This window comes from Aquarana catesbeiana, linkage group LG03 (genome assembly GCF_042186555.1).
Source record: "Aquarana catesbeiana isolate 2022-GZ linkage group LG03, ASM4218655v1, whole genome shotgun sequence".
NCBI lineage: Eukaryota > Metazoa > Chordata > Amphibia > Anura > Ranidae > Aquarana > Aquarana catesbeiana.
In genome coordinates this window covers 541,355,611-541,374,843 of record NC_133326.1, presented here as the reverse complement: position 1 = coordinate 541,374,843, position 19,233 = coordinate 541,355,611, and the positions used below count along the sequence as shown (strand labels likewise).

Below are 19,233 nucleotides of genomic sequence, written 5' to 3'. Positions count from 1 at the left end.
TTGGTAAAGCTTATATAAGATTTTACTGCTTGGGTTTACAGATACTTACAAAATGTTCAAATTTAATATAAAGCACCCCCTATTTCCTCATTCCCAGTGTACAGATGTGCAATTTTTCTGTGGCCGCCCGCCGTTAGAGGCTGTAAGGTTGGCTGGCGGTGGCTTCCGGTTTGATTAATATGGGCCAGCTGTGAGAGTGAATTATGCGCATCTGCTAGAGAAAAGACATCATACAAGACCACATAATGGTAAGAATTCTGCAGAATATAGGCCGACCAGCCTTGAACAGTGTACCAGATTCCCCCTCCTCTCCTTCCCCAGGCTGATACAAAGTCAGAGCCCTACGAAGGCTTTGCCTGCAGGTAGTTTGCTTTCAGCATCACTGACATGGCGATCACAAGCCAGGAGGCTCCCTGGAGCTGTCTGACATTTGGACAAAGAAAATGGTATAAAGCAGCACCCCCCCCCCCCTCTCAATTTATATTCATTTTTTTGTGACTGTGGCAGCTTTTTTATCTTTTATTATACCATCCACAAATCAGTGTACAGCTGGTCTGACTGTACTCGGCATATAGGGCCTGTCCGCCTGTCACTACTCTTCCCAGCATGTCATGTGGTCAGCACTTTACATTGAGAACACATTGCCAAACTTTCAGTTTTTTAATTTCAAACTGTTTTTATATTTTGCAACACATTATAAAAGCAATAGTGTGGATGGTCAGCTGTGGAACCATTGTGCAGTGAAAGGATCACAAAAAGTCCCCAAGCTGGGTGGGAATATAGCAAGAAACTCTAGTAGGATCTTTGTAGATGGGCTTTAATTGGTGTCATAGTGCATTGACATACAAATGTATGGAAATGAAAACTCTTCTTGAAGCAGGTGAGGAGGGGGTCAACTACAGGTCAAATACACCTGTTAATGAATTCTGAATAAGGCCATCAGCAGAAGCCCAAATCCTATTGACATGGACCCATAGGGAGGATCTCAAAGCTGGAGACCCCCAAAAGGGCTAGTTCAGATTCTACTTATAACTGAAATATCATTTTATTTTACACTCTGAGTCAGGTGCACTGAGTGGATGTGCTACCATCCCCACAATTGCAAGGTTTGCTCAATAGCATTAGGAGGTTACAGGCCTTGGTCTTTGACAGAGCCATGCCACTGTATAAGAATCTGTGTTAAAAAAATAGAAATCCATTGCATGATGATAATGTGACTGATGTGTGCTGAAAATCCACAAATTTCATAACTAAAAAAGTGTTTGCTGTTGCTTAGCCAGAGAAGAGAGAGACTGCACAAAGAAGTTGTTCAATGCTTTAGAACAGTGCTTGCCAACCAATGAGGTATAGGGGGCCTCAGATGTATCCCTTGAAAGCACAAAAGGGCAGCACATAACTTATAGTATATGTAATGCTTTAGGAGATTGTCAGAGACAACAGACATTAGAGGAGATGATCAGAGACTACAGACATATTAGAGGTCATAGACACTGCTGATATACTAAAAGAGATGGTCAGAGACTGCAGACCTTTTGGAGGAGATGGTCAGAGACTGCAGACAGATGGTCATACTGGAGATGAGATGTTCAGAAATAGCAAACATATTGGAGGACATAGTCAGAGACTGCTGACATACTACAAGAGCTGGTCAGAGACTACAAACCTATTTGAAGAGATGGCCAGAGGCTGCAGACGTATAAGAGGAAATGGTCATAGAATACTAATATATTAGAAGACCCGATCAGAGATTGCAGACATATATTTGAGGGGATGGTCAAACTGTAGACCTATTAAAAGACATGGTGTAGACTGCAAACATATTGTTGGAGTCTAGAAACTGCTGCAGAAGACAACCAGAGACTGGGGACTTTTTTCATGGGAATTCTAGATATCACAGTTAATACATCTAGGGCTGAAACAACGAATCGATTGACAACTAATTGATTATGAAATTGGTTGTCGGCTGTTTTCATAATCGATTAATCGGCCAGCCGATTAGTTGGTCTGCATGCAGAATGCATTACTTGTTTACATTATCAGGAAATACAGTGCAGCACACATACTGCTCAGTACACTGTCCATACATGTCAGAGAAAGTGCCTGAGAACTTGTGAATGTGTGAGGAGAAATGCCTCATGGGACATGTAGTCCTGGGCAAGAAGTGAGTGGTTCTCTATACTATACTTTGCAGCTTGCTATTGGGGCACTCTGAAGGCAGGAGGAGCCAGAAGTTCCGGTGGGGGACCCAAGAAGAGGATCTGGGCTGCTCTGTGCAAAACCATTACACAGAGCAGGTAAGTATAACATGTTTGTTGTTAAAAAAAAAAAAAAAAAAAAAGACTTTAAAGATTGTGCAGACTGTGAAGATCAGTATCTGAACCCAGAGAAGGTGGATGCTGATAGACTGGAGGTAATAGAAGGCATTACGATTCCATTTAGAGTAAAAGTTTACCAGTATTGTGCATTATATTTAAAATATTTATATCCATGAAAAAAAAAAAAGTCTCAGCTTTTAGTACTACTACTACTACAAAGATTTATATCTCCCTTCCACCCTTCATATAGCTTTATGTCTGACTTCTAGTTATAATACCCATATATCCTACTTCTGGGTGTATTTATTATTATATATATGTTATAATATATAATATTATTTTCGCTGTTTCACAGCATAAATGAACCCATTATCTGCTCTTTTTGTACGATAAAGGGCTAATTTTAGTTTTTTTTTTAACCCCATTATGACAGGTGATACAAAAAAAGAAAAGCTGCTACTAAACGTCTTAGGCCTAGTTCACATCTATGCATTTTTTGGTGTTTTTTGCAGAAACGCACTACAGTTCATTTAACATGGTTTCCTATGGGATGCGTTCACATCTATGCTTTTTTCAGCCACTGCGTATTTGGAAAGGATCAAGAAATTTTTTTTCAACGCAAAACAGTGCTTTTTTTTTTGGTTGAATAGACTTCAATGGAGAATCTGCAGAGAAGCATGTAGCGCGTTTTTGCAGCAATTTGCATTTTTTTCATCTACCCAACAACAAATTGGCCAAAATAAAGCATAATAAAATGCAAAACTCAAATCACAACAAAGTCGCGTGTGCAAAATGCACAGCAAAAAGCAGTGCAGAAACTGATCAAAAGCAAACTGCATAGGTGTGAACCAAGCCTTATACTGGCCATACACGTATCAATTTTTTTGGACGAGAATATTCATATGAATGATCTTCGTACATTCGCTGAACGAAAGAATGTCATTTGAATATTTCACTTGCTTTTAACATTCAGTTTTAAATAGAATGTAATTTCTGAATGAAAACCACTTGTCTAAAAATATATTTGACCAAGAAGTTTTCTATTCTGCTCCTTCAAATTTTACCATCACTGTGGTCAAAAACAAATGTTTTGACCACAGTTTGATTTGACCCAACTAATGATTAGAAAATCAAACAAACGTTCTTAAAATGACTTTTTTTTTAGGAAGACATCGTTTTTGTATGGCCAGCATAATACTATATTTACAGTTCTGTCTGAAAAGCGACAAAACAGTCTTTCATATTTTTTTTTTTTGTCTGATATTTACCAGATTCAACCTCTAATAGTATATACAGTAGATCTCTTCTGTCTGTTATTCTCAGAGTGAATTAGAGATTTCGCTCCCTAACCATATAGTTGGTTATTTATCTTTACCTCTGCATATAGATATTTAAGAATAAATTGCCTTTTTTTTTTTTATATACTTTACATATTAACTAAATTATACACCACACTTTTTTAAGGTTTATTATCCGAATAATCGAAAAAATCGCCCCAACTAATCGATTATAAAAATAATTGTTAGTTTCAGCCCTAATTACATCACAACTGCAAGATAATGCTCCCACCAGAGGAGCAAAAGGATGCACAGCAGGTACCAAGGGGTTTTTGTGGCCCTCAGACTGTCGTTTAGGGCACCAGGTCTTTAGGATTGTCGTTCAAATATTTTTGACATATACTTTATATAGGCGGACAGGTGACTGGTAGATCGTGGTCTGGGCTTGCTGACCTGCTATTCCAGAGCATCAAACAGAGTGCAATGCAGAGGCACTACTTGTAAAGTTGTAACTGTAGTAGAGAGCAAGAACCGCATAAGCTGATGCTTCCTCTGTAGTGCTGGCTCCTGTCCCATGCGATAAGGGATGCACTGCATCTCTTATCCCGGCTAGCGGTCTCCAGAGTGGTACCAGCAGCAGGAAAGAAGAGATCTTCAGGTTAGTGTGAAGCAATACACTGGGCATAATAGTATAGGGCTGCTTTCACACGGAAGTGCTGCAGTTTACTCTCACCGCGGGTACAGTGCAGTGTACCTGCAGCTTTCCTGCCTTCAGGGGTTTTGGAGCGCTTTCAGAAAGTGCATCACACCTGTAGAATATAATGGATGTCTATGGCAAAGCGCAAATGAGGTTTAAATCGGGTGTGAGGAGACGACACGGTAACACTGTGCCCCAGTGATCTTTGACTTCTCCCATGTTCAGGTAGATCTCCAACTCTTTAAGGTTGCCTACCCCTGCTGTATATCATGCATATCTGGCCATTTGGCTTGGCATCAGGGAATGCATTGGGTATCAGTAATAAGCTCCCAGAGCCCCTTTAAAGGAGAAGTTCATGTTTTTGCAGGTAAAAAAGTGCATTTATTTTTATTTTTTCCCCAGGAGCCTGCAGAGCATTGCACCCGTGATCAGTGGATCTTGGGTGCAATGTCAGGCTTCTGTAGACACTTGCTACAGCTCTGTGCCCTTACCTCTGTACGGGCTTTCTGTTTGAAAGCTGTAGGAAGTGTCAGTGAACTACGAGAGTGCTCATCAGCAGCCTCCCAGTTCATTGGGAACTACAAGCCACCACAGATTCCTTTAAATGACTAATGTAGCTACTGTATGTGGGTAGAACCCCGCACAGCCACGCTGGGTGCAGCAACAGGTGCTGGAGCATGTTACACCCTATATATTGGTGTAACATGCTCCAAAGGCTGAACATCTCCTTTCATAAAAGGTAACAGTGCATCCAAACTGCACCATGTTCCGACTTAAAAACTGCTTCACTTTGCAAAACACCTCCACTAACCCCCATTCGTTTTCCACTGTTTGCTGTTTTTTCCACACAGCACAATATAGGTTAAGTGGCAGGGGCCAGGTAGGCCCGTAATGTTTACAGACAGAGCTTGGTTCTAACACTCGGCCTCATGAAGTGTTTAATAACAACCAGTATCGATAAATATGGAGGCATGACCTGTATGCAGCACAGTGGGATCAGTAACCATTCTATTTGTCTGTGTTATCTGAAATGTTGTGCCGTGTTCAGGGCACACAGAGAATTAGGTATAATTACTCCTATTATTGTGGGGGAGATAACAAGCTTAATTACAGAATGAGCCAACCAGAGAAATGCGTTGCGTTCAAAGGAAATCTGTCATCCCTTTTCTTTTGTAGATACATGTATGAATGTGACCACCTGTATATAGATACTCTTAATGTGTGTTTGTTTTATAAATCTTGTTTGAAATGTTGTCTATACATGGGGGGCAGCCTTATTTCTTTATTATGTTTTCAGGTACTGCTTCCTTCTAAGTAGGACTGCACAGGGATTGTAATGCAGTGTTCCTGTCATTGTAGTCTGTCAGCCTGCTCAAACTAACTGAAAATCTGTAAATTCTTCAAATTTTATTTCAGCAGCTGTTATATGTACTATCAGGGAGGAGACCTGATTTTTTTTTTTCCCTGCTGCAGTTCAATAACACTTACAGGGCATGTCCCTCCCCTACCCTACCCTTTGATTAAAGCAACAGATTGATCAGCTCCTCTCTCTTACTCAGCTCTCTGCTCCTAGCAGCTGCACAACTGATTGGCTACTTGTGCTGCTTCTCTCTTCCCCAGTCTGAGCTCTGCTGTACGTGGACTGGAAGAGGTTGATACAAGGTCAAATTTAGGTACTTACACTGCTTATACGTAAAACATTAAATAAAAATTTTATATATATAATGTGTGTGTGTATATATATATATATATATATATATATAATGTGTGTGTGTGTTGATTAGAGTTGCGTTCATTCATCTACCTGGAGTTCAGCTTTTGTGAACATCAGATTTTCTATATGGACCATTTATGTAAGGCTGCTTTCACACCGAGGTGTCTGCGGTTTACTGTCCTTTTTGTGGAGGTTTTTGGCCACTAGCGGGGCGCTTTTAACCCCCGCGGCACTGCCCATTCATTTCAATGGGCAGGGGCGCTTTGGGAGCAGTGTATACACTGCTCCTTCAAGATGCTGCTTGCAGGAGTTTTTTTTAATGTCTGCCAGCACAGCACCCCAGTGTGAAAGCACTCTGGCTTTCAAACTGAGACTGCAGGAGAGCCGTTTTTCAGGTGGTATACAGGCGCTATTTTTAGTGCAAAAGCGCCTGAAAAACGCTTCAGTGTGAAAGGGTCTAAGATCATCACAAAGCTTTTTATCAAGGATTTTGATAACACTGACAGCAAGAGAATCCAACAAAGCTGTATGTGAAAAAAACAATATGGAACAGCAAGCATTTAAAATTGTGTCACATCAAACGTCATTCCAACGTTCCCATGATAACCTAGGATTCCTGCTCACTGAAAATACTCTTCAGTTTATCACTAATCCTTGGTAGTGTAAAGGAACAGATTATAGAGTGTCAGCTCTGCACAGTGCTCTGTCCCCTCGGACATTAAAAGAGTTTTATCATCTACCGTTATTGCGTGAACACGTACAGAAAGGGCAAGCCTGAAATTAAATTCTATTTGGGCAGCTGTAACCTTTGAAAAGGCTGAGATGGCAGGGAACGTATTTCTTCCTCTTCCGAGCGCTGCCACGATGTTTGATGGCGGGAAGGCATCCAAAGGGCACAGCGGGATAATAAATTCTCTGCCAGTCTCGCCCTCTGGCGCCCTTTGTGTGCCGAGGCTTCCGCTTAGTGTCAGTGACCTGCGAATCTTGTCACGCGCAAAAATTGCAGAGGTCAGAGCCAGCAGTACAAGTGGACAGGACATACGACAGTGGAAATATCTCAAACGCAGGAGAGTGAGATGGACGTGGCAGAGGCACATTTATAGGGTGAGGGGCACTTTGTGTAGTCAGTATGTGTTGGCATTAATATACCGTCATGGGGTGTATTTACAGAGAAATAATTGTGCTCTGTTTATCTATGTTATTAAAGTGATACTAGCATGGAAGGTTGTAATGCTGTAAAAACGTATAAAATTGGACAGAAAAATGGGTTGTAGATACTAGAAAAGACTTTGAACAGGAATAAAACTTTACAACTCTCCATGAATAAATCACTTGCATGTCACAAAGCACAAAACCATGTCATTTTTCAGAAGATCCCCATTTTTTATCATCAAAATCCATCCTTGAGCTCCATTCAGTGACGTTGCCTAGGCTGAGATGATGTCATTAGTCTGCTGCAAGCAGGAGGATGCATTTCTTTCCTCAGTCTCCCCTCCGCTAGTGATTAGACTGCATCATTGTAACTTTGCATAAAGTCACAAGATGAAAAGCTGCAGCAGAGGCTGGGATGAGTTTTTAGGGATTGTCTAAAAACAGAGTAGGAGATAACCAGACAGATTAGAATAGGGTGTTCTAGAGGATAAGAGAGGCTCTGGAGACATCCTGGAGGACAACGTGGTCTTGGGAGGAGCAAAGTAGCTGGTTTGATATTTTGAGATGAGGTTGGTGATAAAGCTCGGGGCAGAGCTGTGGATGGCTTTGTGGTTGGTGGTTAATATTTAAAATTTTGTTTGTTGGGTGTGATCAGAAGTCTGTGGGGGGAATTGCAGTGAGGGCTTGCAGACCTTGAACGTTTGGTAAGGTGGATGACTTTGGCAGCAGCATTCAGGATAGACTGAAAGGGAGGTAGCCTGTGTATAGGTAGGCCAAATAGGAGGAGGTTTCAGTAGTCAAGGTTAGAGGTAACCAGTGAGTGAATTAGTAGCTTAGTGTGGTGTCATTGGTTAAAAGGGAAGACTTTTTGAACACCATAAACTGCACAGGCACCTGCATTTACGAGATTGTGGCATCTCTGAGCCAGCATTTTAGTCCTGAAAGGAGATGGTGACCCTGGATGATGGCTGAACAGAGATAGTATCATCTTTCTGGAAATAAAAAGATTAGGCTTATTATAAGAGGAGTTCTAAGATCCTTGTGAGAGGTAATTAATGAAAGTGTTGCACACCATGTAAGGTACTAAGGGCAACATTATCATTTTTGTGGGGGGTTGGTTGGCCATTATTGTTAGTGATGTATGTGGTACCAGTCAATAGTGTCAGGTTCTATGGTTCCCATATCCGCAGTCCTTTTCCATTGCGCTCAGTAGAGTAAATGTGAAATCTTGTTGCTGTCACATATCCCCATCATTGCTTCAATGTATAACATGATTAAACTTTTCGCACACGGACCACAGTTAAGCCTGTGTTAAGACACTACTATGCTGGCCATCTTGATCAGCTTGGTGTGTGTGTGCACCTTCCCCATGTGCAGACAGAATTCGGGGTGTCCTCCCCATTCACCACAGTGTTCCGGCAGCACTTTTGGAACTGATCATAATGGATTTTTCCAGCTGGACGATTATTGGACTATCTGAGCCAAATTCGGAGCATTAATGAGGCAGAAGAGCCAGGGATTGTTGATTACTGGGTACATCCTTGCAATTAAACCATTTATTATGTTCAGTTAATTTATGTTTATTTAAAGTCCTGTTCAGCAGGCTGTAGAAATAACAGTGAAGGAAGACTGGTCAAAAATTCACTTTAAGTGCTTTTTTTCGGCACTACATCTGAACTGTGTTAGTTTCCAGGGGTGGTCATGGTCTCAGCATATAAAAGTTTGTCCTTGGGATTGGCATTAAAACACTTTGATGGGAAATCTGTTAATTTTTCAGTCTGTTAACAGATATTTCAGAACCATTCAGCTCCATGTCACAGGAAAGGGTTGACAGTGTGCTAGGCTTTCAAATAAGAAAACTGGCTGCCTATGGTCAGATTTTGGTCTGTCATCTAATCAGAATTTATAATTGGATATCATTTAAATGTATGATTTAGGTCACCCTTCTACTATGAGGTTCTCTGTAAATTAAACCCCATCTTCATCCAAAGGAAGAAATTGGGAGCATTACCCTACAGGTCATTGGATAGCTCTGTGATCACTAGATAATAAGAGAGACATAGTAACCCAAAAATGATCATTTGCGGATTGCCTGATTGTTACTTAAAATCAAACCTTAATTTGACCCTTCTCCTTTCAGGCTGTCCATGCTTTATGACATACCCTCCTCCCCACTCCAGATCCCCCACTCACTGTGACATGCCCTCCTCCTTACCTCCAGACCACCCAATCTCTGTGACACGCCCTCCTCCTTTCCACTCCAGAATGCCCACAATCTGAGACACTTTCTTCTATTTCTTCCAGATCTACCACAATTTCTCTGAACTGCCCATACTCTGCAACACTCGCTCCAGACTGCCCAAACTCAGCATTACACCCTCCTTCTCACTTCAGACCACCCACTGTCTGCAACACTCCCTCCACCTCCCTTCAGACCTCCCACTCTCTGCAACACTCTCTCTTCCTCCCTCCCTTATCCTGCCAAATTCAATCCTCCTCCTTCCAGACTGCCCACACCCTGCGATACTCCCTCCCCCTCCCTTCAGATCACCCACTCTCTGCGACACCCCCTCTTTTCCCTCCCACATTCTGCAACATTCTCTCCTCCCTCCAGACATCCCACTGGACCACTCACTGTTTTGTTAGATTAACAGCGGCTCTAGGCAGGAGACTCAGCAGGTGTAGCTAGCGAGCATTGCATCATGGGACTTGTAGTTCTGCACGTGGGTGCACTAACCACCAGTTGGCTGTGGAAATGAGAGGTGGCCCTGTGTTCAACGCTGCATGAAAATCAGACCAAAAATGTAAGTCTTGTTAAATGCTGAAAAACTTTTGCTCCTTGCCTATGTATACACTATGTCTACTGATGTGCAATTTTCTCTAGTAGACTTTAACTGGACTTCTAAATAAAAACTGAGCCATTAAAGTGTATCTAAACCCAAAGACAAAATGTATTATATTGCAACTTTCCAGTCCATAGACCTGGTAACTGCATTCATTTTCTTTTCATTTGTTATTTTCAGCTGGTGATCCAGCCAGTAACACTTATTATCCTAGGGTGACAAGCACTTATTCACTGTGCTGTATCTACAGGGAACAGCATTGTCATTGTAGGTCAAGACTACAGTACATCTCCCCCTCTCCTCTCTATCAGTGTAACTGATAACTGTCAACACATGCAGAGAGTGCAGAAAGTTAGCAGTTCACAAGATTTCTGTCAGGATCAACAGGTATTTTTGTACTTCTAATACAGATATAACAAAACACATTCAATGGTATATTTAATAGAGCAAAAGACAGAAAACTGTGACTCTAGTAAAGATCAGACAAAGGTATAGTGATGAGTAGTGATTTGGTCACAAGCAGCAGACCTCCCACACAAGGGAGTTTTTAAAATAAGCTATTGTTAAATAGCTGGTGATCCAGCCAGTAACACTTATTATACTAGGGTGACAAGCACTTACTCATGTTGTAAAGCGTTTTAGTGCACTGCAAAAAAAATGTAGGATGTCTACAGTTTTTTAACTTGATTCTTTGGTGTGAACTGGATAAGAAAAGTATTTGCTGTGTCCTTGCATTGAGCCTCCATTGATCAACTTAGATCAACGCAGCAGGTGTGAGCAAGCCTATAATGTATATTTTGTAAGCCATTACAGGTAAATCTGTGCCTAAACTGCACAAGCCTGGGAGAAAGAACAAGACATCTTATTTTTATAGTGAAGATTTATCCACCATATATAGGCGGTGTGTGACATCTCCCTCTAGTAGTGGTGAATGTATACATTTATTGATGATTAGGCTGTAACTGTGCTGATAAATCCCGGCCCAGTTTGCACGCTGGGCTGCGTTCGGTGATGGATAACCTCGGATCAGGAATGAACTCTCTCGTCGTCCTCTTCGGTAATGATCAGACACTCCAGCACGACATGAAGAGGGTCAATCAAACGGGTCGTACATCATATGGAGAGGCAGATGCTGCAACATATTGTGATAGATTAGAGCGCACGGCACAGAGATGGCATCACGGAGAGGAGGGAATGGGGGGAGGCCGCGGGGAGATGAATGATCACACAGCATTTCTGCTGCTGCGGTCAGACATGGATGTCAAAGCGTCATTTAACTCCAAACTCCAATGGATTTTGTAGTGCAGTGATTACCAGATAAAATAATATACAGAGTTAACACATCATTATAGTGTGAGCCACAAAGGATGAGAAATATCAGAACAAAATATCAGAACCAAATAATAATATTGGATATTTATTTGATATAGCTCTGACATATTCCACAGTGCTGTGCAGAGAACACTGAGCCAGTTACATTAGTGTCGGCACCAGAGGAGCTGACATTCTAATTTCTCTCCACAGTAGCATGCAAATATATAAGCATTTTTATAGAGATAAAGATATCACAAATGCATGTAGTAAGTCTAATCTGTGTAGAAGCTTATTATTCTACTTATATGAAGATTCTTCCCAAAAATAAGCATAGACTCCGTTTAGTTAGTGTCATTGGTGTGAATTGAACTCAGAACAGCAAGATGGTAGAACTAGATAGTTTGCTGTTGTCTGTGACCAGGAAGTTCTGCATGCTGCATTAATAGAGAAGTATAGACTTAAAACAAAAAAAAAACATGTATACCCACCTTTATGTCCACATTTTATGCACTTATACCCACCCAGGTGGATGCAGCATCTGTCCCCCGCTGGCTCTGTAGTGAGAACGGAGCATTCAAACTCCACAGATCATTAAATTCTCCCCTCCGCTCTGTGCAAAGAGCCCGTGACTGTCAGTCATCGGCTCTTGACTTTGCCCCTCCAACGCTCACTGGAGCACTGGGCTGTGGATGGGGCAGGAGCGCCTTGCTCAGGTTCTTAGCAGATCACTAAGAGACTGTGGCAGGTGCCGATCCAGGCATCTGGGTGGATTTTGACTATATCTTTGTTGAGCCTGGACCAGCTGAGTGACATCAGCAGACTTTAGCCAGGTATTGGCTGAAAATGGGTCACAGGAGTGCAGGACGGACTGCAGTTCTGTGGCCTACAGGAGAAGTACAGCCAAAATAGCTTTGGCCATACTTCTTCTTCTTCTTTAAGTTTAACACAGCCAATAGATTTGCTGTTCAGATGCCTCTGGGAATGCTGGATCATTGATTAGCATGTATAATTAGTGGGATTCTCTCTCCCTGGACACATGGGAGGTGTGCAGCATCCCAAGGCCAATCCTCAGTGCACCTCAAGGCAAAAAAGTGATGGGATTCAGGTTCTCAGCTCTGTGAAGGACTGTAAAGCACAGCATTTTTCAGCAGGCCTGAACCCTCTGTATACATATTGCACATCTGGTGAAAGATCTGCCTGTCATTTTTCATGCTCCAACGTTCGGTCTGGGCTTGGGTTCCTGCTCTAACTCTTTGTTCCTTTTAACAGCGAAGTTTTTATTCCAAATTCTTAAAGTACAGTAATTACTCCCGAGTTTGACTTTTGTTGGAACGTCCGTTTTGAAATGCGCCCCTGTTCTTTCACGCGCGCTTGGAGCGCTGAATTAATATTTGGGAGCACGTCAAAAAGTTGTCACATATTTTCAAGTAGGGTTCTTCTAAAAATACTCACAGCTGTGTTTAGTTTAGTATTAAAAAGTCGCCCACGTCCTTTCTCCGCCTCGCGAGAAACTCTTCGGAGCCTCTGAGCAAACATTACCTCATAAAGAGCTCTGAAACGACTGGAGGTGTTGGAGCAGCTACACGGAGATCGGCTGTTTATCGGAAGGACCGGCAAGCCTTTATAAAACTATTTTTAAGATGTGATTTGCTGAGTAATTACTTCCAAATGTATCGTATTTATTTAATGCAGCACGACTCTCTGGGGATTATTTATTATGATCCGCAAAGTAACTGCTTTTTATTTCCGCTCTGTCCTCCCCATGGGCCGCTAAATCGGTCCTGTTTCCATATCCAGTTTCTAAAAGTTCAGAAGCCCCCCTCAAGTTTTGCACCAGGACCCAGTAGCTTTTTGTGACGCTTTTTATGTCATCCGTAATAAGAGAGTAAACATCTTATGGAACAATGGCAGATTCTGAAACGCTCACAAAATTTACTTGTAACTTTTCATTTCTGACATCTCTCACTGAAACTTTTCGGTAGTCTGCCCAAATTAATCCATTTAGCTTCTTCACTGCCGCAAAGCTGGAAAGTGGAAATTTAACAGTGACAATCTGTAAGAGAGTTGTCGAAGAGCGTACAGTCATTCCGATGTGAACACAGCACATTAAGCGAGGCGGCATTCACCGGCAAGGCCTTGCCTGGGCTTGTTTCACTCACAATTTGTCCTCCCTGTGAGCGCCATCAGCCAACCCAAAGTCTGCCATGCCTGATGAGGAGGCCACAGTCTTCTCTTGTCATATTGTATTAGCAGTAGGAGACAAAAGAGGAGCGGATAGCCTTGGAACCTCCCAGAATCCTGCACATTTACTATTATGCTTTCAGGCAAGATTTTGGACTGTTTGGTGCAATCGAAATGTTCCTTTTTTTCATTTTTTTTTTTTTTTTTTTTTTACTTTTCCAAACCACATCTCTCCTTTGTTGCTCTCTCCTCTTAAGTCACTGCCGACCTGCCTACAAGGCGCAAATGTCACATCTGCTCATTGTCTTTACTCTTGAGGAGAAAGCCTGGTCTCTGAGAATCTACTGCCGTTGTGGTGTCACCATTTCTGCCGCAGTTGTTACATTCAGGTCAAAGATGTGGGACACAAAGACAAAACAAACACTAAACTGATGAATATATGGTGCAAAATCTCCATTGCTTCAAAAAGTTGGGATTAACATTTTATTTTACTTAGAAATTTCTTTTCTTGTGGTTTTTAGCATCTCAAAAGCTGGAGACATGTCCCTAGTCATGTTTTTATTGATGGAGACTTCACATTTAAGAATACCATTCACTAATATATGTGAAATTGTGTTGGGACATTTTAGCAAAATTATTCAAGTCAATAGGGGAACGCAAATAAAAGTGGATATTTTAACGATGAACACCACGCGGATATAAAGGAAACAAATATTGCAGCTATTTATACATCTATAATTTTTAATGCAATTAGTGTAAGTGCTTGAATTGACCTGTTATCAGATTCTTGCAGCCCCTGTAAAGCAGAACTTAGGCTAGAAGAGAGGGAAGCAGCACACAGAGCCAATCGGATGTGTTCCAGTGTGAAAAAGGGACATAGTGATAGGAGTAAAGAGGAGATTAACAGAAAAATTGTCTCATTGATCTGCTGCTTCCCTGTACAATTGATCTCCTGCTTCACTGTACAATCACAGGCTGGGGGAGATACAAGAACTGTACACACGATCGGACATTCCGACAACAAAATCCATGGATTTTTTCCAATGGATTTTGGCTCAAACTTGTCTTGCATACACACGGTCACACAAATCTTGTCGGAAATTCCGAACGTCAGGAACACTGTGACGTACGACAAGCCGAGAAAAATTAAGTTCAAAAGCTAGTGCAGCTCTTCTGCTTGATTCCGAGCATGCGTGGAACTTTGTGCATCGGAATTGTGTACACACGATTGGAATTTACGACAATGGATTTTGTTATTGGACAATTTGAGATCCAGATCTCAAATTTTGTGTGATGGAAATTCCGATGGAAAATGTCCGATGGAGCCTACACACGGTCGGAATTTCCGACAAGCAGTTCCCATCGAACATTTTCCGTCGGGAAATCCGACCGTGTGTACAGGGCAAGTGTTGGTGAACTGCAGCAGAGAAAAATCAGATCTAGTTTCCTGTCGCTGAGTTGTGACTGAGTTGTTTGTGGCAGAGCTGTGTAAATATTGAGACTGAATGGGCTGAAATATAAATCCTTTGGCAGGTAAAACCGCTCTCATATAGGTACAGTATATCGTCTGTGCACTTAGCTGCTTGCCTGCACTTCAGCTGTAACGCTTTAAAAAAAAAAAAGTACCAGAGAAATGTCTGTTCTCATTGATCCAGGTCACGGTATAGCTAATAGTCACATTCAGCTGGCCTTATTCTGTAATGTTGAAGACAGGATTGGTGTCAGAGACACTGCATAGGTGTTAATTGTTTGATTCACATAGCTTGACACCAAGTTTGGGATAATGTAATTAGAACAACTTTCACATTTCCCATCCTGTTCTTAGACTGTCAACATCTGCCTGGACACATTCTATGGTGATTGGATTATTAAGGTGTCTGTCCTACCTAATGTACTCACATCTGTTCAGACCAGGCCAAACCAAACATAGCCAAATATTTTGTGGCTTCCTTTTCCCTTTCCAGGCAGGCCGTCTCAGAGCTCCCTTGTCTGTCCTTGCGGAGGGATTGAATGGAGCTCTGACCATTGTAATTGGCCCAGTGTCCCCTAACAGACTGAAGATGTCATCCTGCTCATATGACGTTTTGTCATTTCACCCCCTGAGATATGAATTGCAGAAATGAAGGTGACAGCGCCTGTCTTTTAGTGTGCTAAATAAATTCTTGCCAGGAGTGAAGGGTCCCACAGCCACTGGACAGAGGCTTCTGAATGATGCATATCCTCATCTCTTTCTCTTTTTCTCTTTTGCAGCAACTGTATGCCGCTCAGCTGGCTGCCATGCAAGTCTCCCCGGGGAACAAAATGCCTGGTGTGCCGCAGGGGCACCTCGGTGCTGTGTCTCCAACGAATATACATACCGAGAAGTGCACAAGCAGCCCACCACCCAAACCTAAGGTAACCCATCTGTTGTAAAGGAGATCTCCACCAGCACACAAATCACTTCTAATTGATGCTTGTACCATCGCTCTCTATGGTAGATGCAGATATCTATACTCGCTGACTATTTGCTATTTTTTACATGCTCTGATTTTTTGCAAATTGTCAGTGAATACAGACACATGCATGCATCATAGAAACAAATAATTTAATTACAGAGAGATCTATTGGGGAATGCCAAACCTAGTGTCTTAATCAGGGCTTCATTGGAGTTTATTGAGGACTCTTTTATTTCTGTAAGGGGAATCTCTGCAGTGTTCAAGGGATGGACACACAAAGTACTGTGGAAATTCATAACATTGTAAAGGGGCAGAGACAAACACTATTGAAGGTAGATCTCACCATTGTGGGAGGGGCATAGACACAAACTACTGCAGGGAAATATCACTATTGTGGGAAGAGCAGAAACACAAACTACTGCTAGGAAACTTCATCATTATCGGAGACAAACGATGGGGGAAATGATGAGGGACTTTGTTCAAAATGAGGGACAGTCCCTCGAAATCAAAGACAGTTGGGACCTATGTCATTGTGGGATGAGTGAAGACACTGCTGCGGAGAAATCTCACCATTGAGGGAAGGGCAGAGACACAAACTACTGCAGGAAAAATTCATCATTGTGGGAGGGGTGCAGATATAAACTACTGCAGGCAAATCTCATTGTGGGAGGGGTAGAGACACATGCTGCTATTGGGAAATGTCACCATTGTGGGAGGGGCAGACACACAAACTGCTACTGGAAAATTCCACTATTGTGGGTGGTGCAGAGACACAAACTACAAACTTATTTCACTGTTGCAAATTGTTGTACAGATATTGGTATGGGGATTTGCACGTCAAAGAAGTAAAACAAGTCAATTAGCATCTTAAAATTTTTGTACCAGAAAAGTGAGGTCCTTGGTTGTTGTGGCGACTGAAGTACTGTCATAATATTTAAAGAAGCTCCGCAGCATTGCAATATCGGTTTATAAGTGCTTAATCAAATATATATATATATATATATATATATATATATACATACATACATACATACATACATACACACAATGCTGTATGCTTTATTTTTTTTGCATATTTCTCACACTTAAATGATTCAGATCATCAAACAAATTTATTATTACACAAAGATAACCTGAGTAAATCCAAGATGCAGGTTTTAAATTATTATTTTGTTTTATTAAGGTAAAAAAAAGCTGTTCAAACCTGCCTGCCCCATAATTGTATGGAAAGCTGAGTTTAATTTCACTTGCCACACCCAGGCTTGATTTCTGCCAGACCTGTTGAATCAAGAATAAATAGAAGCTGTCTGACAAAGTAAAGCAAGCTAACAAATCACAAAAAGCCACACATCATGCCACAATCTAAAAATCAAGAACAGATTAGAAACAAACATGTATCGGTCTAGGAAGGGTTTCAAAGCCATTACTCCAGTGAACATCAGGGAGAGCCATTATCCACAAATGGAGATAACTTGGAACAGTGGGGAACCTTCCCAGGAGTGGCCGGCCTACAAAAATTATGACAACTCATCCAGGAGGTCATAAAAGAACCCAGAACAACGTCTAAAGAACTGCAGGCCTCACTTGCCTCAGGTAAGATCAGTGTTCATGATTCAACAATAAGAAAGAGACTGGGCAAAAATGGCATCCATGGGAAAGTTCCAAGGCCAAGGCCACTGCTGACCAAAAAGAACACAAAGGCTCATCTCACGTTTACCAAAAAACATCTTGATTATCCCCAAGACTTTTAGGCAAATATTCGGTGGACTGATGAGACAAAAGTTTTACTTTTTGGAAGGTGTGTCCCATTACATCTGGCAGAAAACTAATACAGCATTTCATAACAAGAACATCATACCAACAGTCAGACAATGGTGGTGGTTGCGTGATGGTCTGGGGCTGCTTTGCAGCTTCAGGACCTTGATGACTTGCCATAATTGATGGAACCATGATTTCTGAGCTCTACCAGAAAATCCTAAAGGAGAATGTGCGGCCATCAGTTCGTGACCTCAAGCTCAATTGCACTTGAGTTACGCAGCAGGACAATGATCCGAAAAAAACAGCAGCAAGTCCACCTCCAAATAGTTTAAACAAAGCAAAATTTGAGTGGCCTAGTCAAAGCCCGGAACTTAAATCCAATTGAGATGCTGTATCATGACCTTACAGAGGCCGATCATGCTGGAAAACTCTCCAATGTGGCTGAATTAAAACAATTATGCAAAGAAGAGTGGGCCAAAATTGCTCCACAGCAATGTGAAAGACTCATTGCCAGTTGTCGCAAATGCTTGACTGCATTTGTTGCCGCCAAGGGTGGCACAACCAGTTATTAGGTTTAGGGGGCAATTACTTTTTTACATAAGGCAAGGCAGGTTTGGACAGCTTTTTTGCCTTAATAAATTAAACCATCATTTAAAAACTGCATTTTGTATTTACTTGGGTTATCTTTGTGTAATAATATTTGCTTGATGATCTGAGTCATTTAAGTGTGACAAATATGCAAAAAAAATAAAAAATCAGAAAGGGAGCAAATATGTTTTCACAGCATTGTATATACGGGCATACCCCACTTTTAAGTACACAATGGGGTTTATTTACTAAAGCTGGAAAGTGCAAAATCAGGCTCACTTCTGCATAGAAACCAACAAGCTTCTAACCTTCGCTTGTTCAATTAAGCTTTGGTAATAAAACGTGGAAGTTCATTAGTTTCTATGCAGAAGTGGGCCTGATTTTGCACTTTCCAGCTTTAGTAAATAAACCCCATTGTGTACTTAATAGTGGGGTAAGCCTGTATACTGTACATATATATATGTGTGTGTGTGTGTGTGTTTATGGAGTTACCCTGACAGACATATTTGGTATATATTTTGGATCACAGCTGGAGTGCAGAGGGGGAGTGGCTCTTTCCCAGTTGCACAGAACATTTCCTGTTTGTCAGGCTATTAAAGGCCTCTGCAGGGGTCTCTCAGCCCCAGGTTGATGCAGAGGTTAAGTGAATCCAGCATCTCTCTCCATCCTGAGGATTATATAGGTGTCCCCCTCTGTGGATTAGTATTGACATTACACAGGTGGTGATCTGAGATATAGAAGGATTAACTCTTTTCATGCCAAGGCTGAGAAGTGTAGAGATCCTAAGCCAGCAATGCATTTTAGGAGCCTTTCCCTGAAGTATTTGGTGCATGTTTTGGGGACATATTTTATTCACAATAGAAAACATATCAAATGTTTAAACTGAGTAAATGTATCATTTTAAGAAAAAAATAGTCATTTTGAAATTGATAGCAACAACACGTCTCAAAAAAGTTGGG

The 19,233-nt window shown here is 41.5% G+C and overlaps 1 protein-coding gene across 6 annotated transcripts in view; it reads left to right on the top strand.

Annotated features, from left to right (window-relative positions):
• Positions 1-19,233, top strand: part of SOX5 (SRY-box transcription factor 5) — a 300,676-nt gene that overhangs the window by 234,928 nt on the left and 46,515 nt on the right. For all 6 annotated transcript variants that reach the window (XM_073621454.1, XM_073621453.1, XM_073621455.1 and 3 more), the window contains one exon: positions 15,744-15,887. In XM_073621454.1, coding sequence (XP_073477555.1) covers positions 15,744-15,887 — 144 coding nt within the window. The remainder of the gene's footprint in view (positions 1-15,743; positions 15,888-19,233) is intronic.